Consider the following 2,337-nt stretch of genomic DNA (forward strand, 5'->3'; position numbering starts at 1 on the left):
GAACCCACCCTGAGCTGCAGAGTGGCCTGAACAGAACAGAACATGGCAAATGCGGATATATGGCCTGTTGGCATCGCTGCCCAACGCACTCATTCGTGCCTGCAAACATGGATCAGTTATGGAGAGCTCCTTATCAGCCCATCACAGCCACCTGTGAGCTGGGACCATTGCTTTCCAGAGCCTGTATTAATTATCAGCTACACTTAATGGGCTTCAGAGTGCAGATCCACACCTTGTGGCTCCTGAAATCTTACCTTGGCAAAGAAAGCAGGAAGGAACAAACAGAAGAAAGATCTGTCTCTGCACCCAGCAACACCCACCTGAGTGGCAGAACTGACCCAGAAGATGGAGGCAGGCAGGGAGACGTTGGTGGGCATCCAGGTGTAAGAATTTGGAGGTGCTGTGGCTGCTATGTGCTCATCCTGGTCCACACATGTGATGCAGGTGGGCAACAGCACAGAGAGCATCAGGAGGAGCCCAGTGTCACCCGCTCCCTGGCAGCGGGCACCTGGCTTACCCGGGTAAAATGGAGGCACAGAGGTGTAATGGAGCACAGGAGCTGCTCTCTGGTCCATGCTCTTGTCCTCCTGCAGCATGCACACTGCCCATCAGTGGAAGAGACTGCATCCCCACCATGGTGCATCAGAGCCAGGGGCTCATCACCACACCGGGGTTTCACTTGGTGGGCCAGAGCCAAGCACCAAGCAGGCAACAGCAGCCTTTGGCAGCAGGTGGAGTGGAACATGGGGACATCCCCGATCCAGTCCCTGTCACCCCAGCATGCAGCCAGGCCATACCTTACCTGGAGCATCGCCCCTGCGTCCTACCCACCCCATGGGGCAGCTGTTCACAGAAGCCTGGCCCCAAGCACCCCTTCACTGTGGGTGCTGTCACCGAGCAGGTCCTGCCCTCAGAAGCACTTGCAGTCTTGGGGTCGGTCCTGCTGCACCCCGGCTGCAGCACAGCTCCCAGAGCGCTCAGGAAGAGGGCAGGCATCCTCGCACCCCCATTTCTCCCCTTCCATACGCAGTGTGGCTGGAAGCAACGCCACAACCACCCATAACACCAGGACCAGAGCCCTGCTGGGCCACCAGGGAGGTTTATTTGCCACGGAACAGAGCCACGACAAAGCTGAGGTGCAGGAAGCTTTCCCCACGACGGCCCTGGAGCAAGGAGCAGCTGCGTGCTGCCGCCTCCTCTAAACCCTCAGAGTCCTCCAAGCGCAGCTCTGCCCCTGAGCTTCGGTCAGCACGGCGGTCCGGCGGCCTCAGTCACTGCCGACCACGTCGGGGTTGCGCAGCCGCCCCAGCATCTCGCTCAGCATTTGGTTGCAGAGAGCCGAGTAGGGGTTGAGCAGCACCAGCTGCTGCCGTGCGAAGGCGCTGCCCAGCCGCGCCGCCTGCTGGAAGTCCCGCCGGGCGTCGTCGTCACGGCCCTGCAGCCGATGGATCAGCCCGCGCTGCACCAGGCTTTGGCACGCGGCTCGGCCGCAGCCCCGGCCCAGGCGGACGGCGGCATCCAGGTCCCGCAGAGCGCCTGGACGGGGCGAGAGGCGGCGGGGGAACGTGGGGCGGCCCGGGGCCGTGGCGCTCAGCCGGTGCCGCGGTCCTTACCTGCCACGTCGCCCTTGAGGCGCAGTGCCTGTGCGCGGTTGTTGTAGGCCGAGGCGCGCTGGGGCAGCAGGCGGATGGCCTCGCTGAAGCGCTCCAGGGCCGCGCTCACATCTCCGGATTCGGCAGCAGAAACGCCCTGCAGCTCCAGGTCCCTCACCTGCTCCAGCAGCTCCGGCTCGAAGGCCTCCTCCTCTGTGCGGGGAAGAGACGTCCCTCGTCCCAGCGCGTGGTGACACCGGGGCAGCAGCGGGAGCCCCGAGCGCTCAATGCAGGCGGAGCCCCTTCCAGCCCCGTGGGAAGGATCCAGCGGGACTCCGAGCCGCGTCTGCCTCACCTTCGTGCCGAACGTCCTCGTCCTCGTCCAGCCCGGGGATGTCACCAAAGGGAGTGCTGGGGTTGAAGATGGTCTGCAGCACGGCTCTGTCGTTGGCGGTGGCCATGGCGCAGTGAGGGGCAGCAGGGCGCCCGGCCGCCTGTTAACGTTCACCCACCGCCTCCTATCCCAGCCCGGCTGCGGCTCCTCCGCCCACCGACGCGGCCGACTCCCACGTCCCCCCCAGCACAGCGCCGCCGGGCTGCGACAAGGGATCCGCGCCGCCATCAGCGGCCCGTGGACGGGGAACGGCAGCCCGGCCTCGGAACAAACGAGCAGCAGCCCTCTGCAGCAATAAACTTGACATGTTTATTAATTAAACTATCACTTAAATAAAAAAAAGTGCATAGA

General features: G+C 63.5%; 1 protein-coding gene across 1 annotated transcript; it reads right to left on the reverse strand.

The window, feature by feature from the left end:
* Positions 1 to 1,080: 1,080 nt before the first annotated feature.
* TTC36 (tetratricopeptide repeat domain 36) lies at positions 1,081 to 2,102 on the reverse strand. The gene is made up of 3 exons (XM_042882507.1): positions 1,948 to 2,102; positions 1,614 to 1,805; positions 1,081 to 1,536 (listed from the first exon to the last, which is right to left on the reverse strand). Exons 1-3 carry the CDS (start codon positions 2,051 to 2,053, stop codon positions 1,268 to 1,270), a joined length of 567 nt encoding a protein of 188 aa, XP_042738441.1. The 5' UTR covers positions 2,054 to 2,102; the 3' UTR covers positions 1,081 to 1,267.
* Positions 2,103 to 2,337: the final 235 nt, after the last annotated feature.

The sequence above is a fragment of the Lagopus leucura genome, unplaced genomic scaffold, assembly GCF_019238085.1.
Source record: "Lagopus leucura isolate 7727_CA_CO unplaced genomic scaffold, USGS_WTPT01 Super-Scaffold_100034, whole genome shotgun sequence".
Taxonomy (NCBI): Eukaryota; Metazoa; Chordata; class Aves; order Galliformes; family Phasianidae; genus Lagopus; species Lagopus leucura.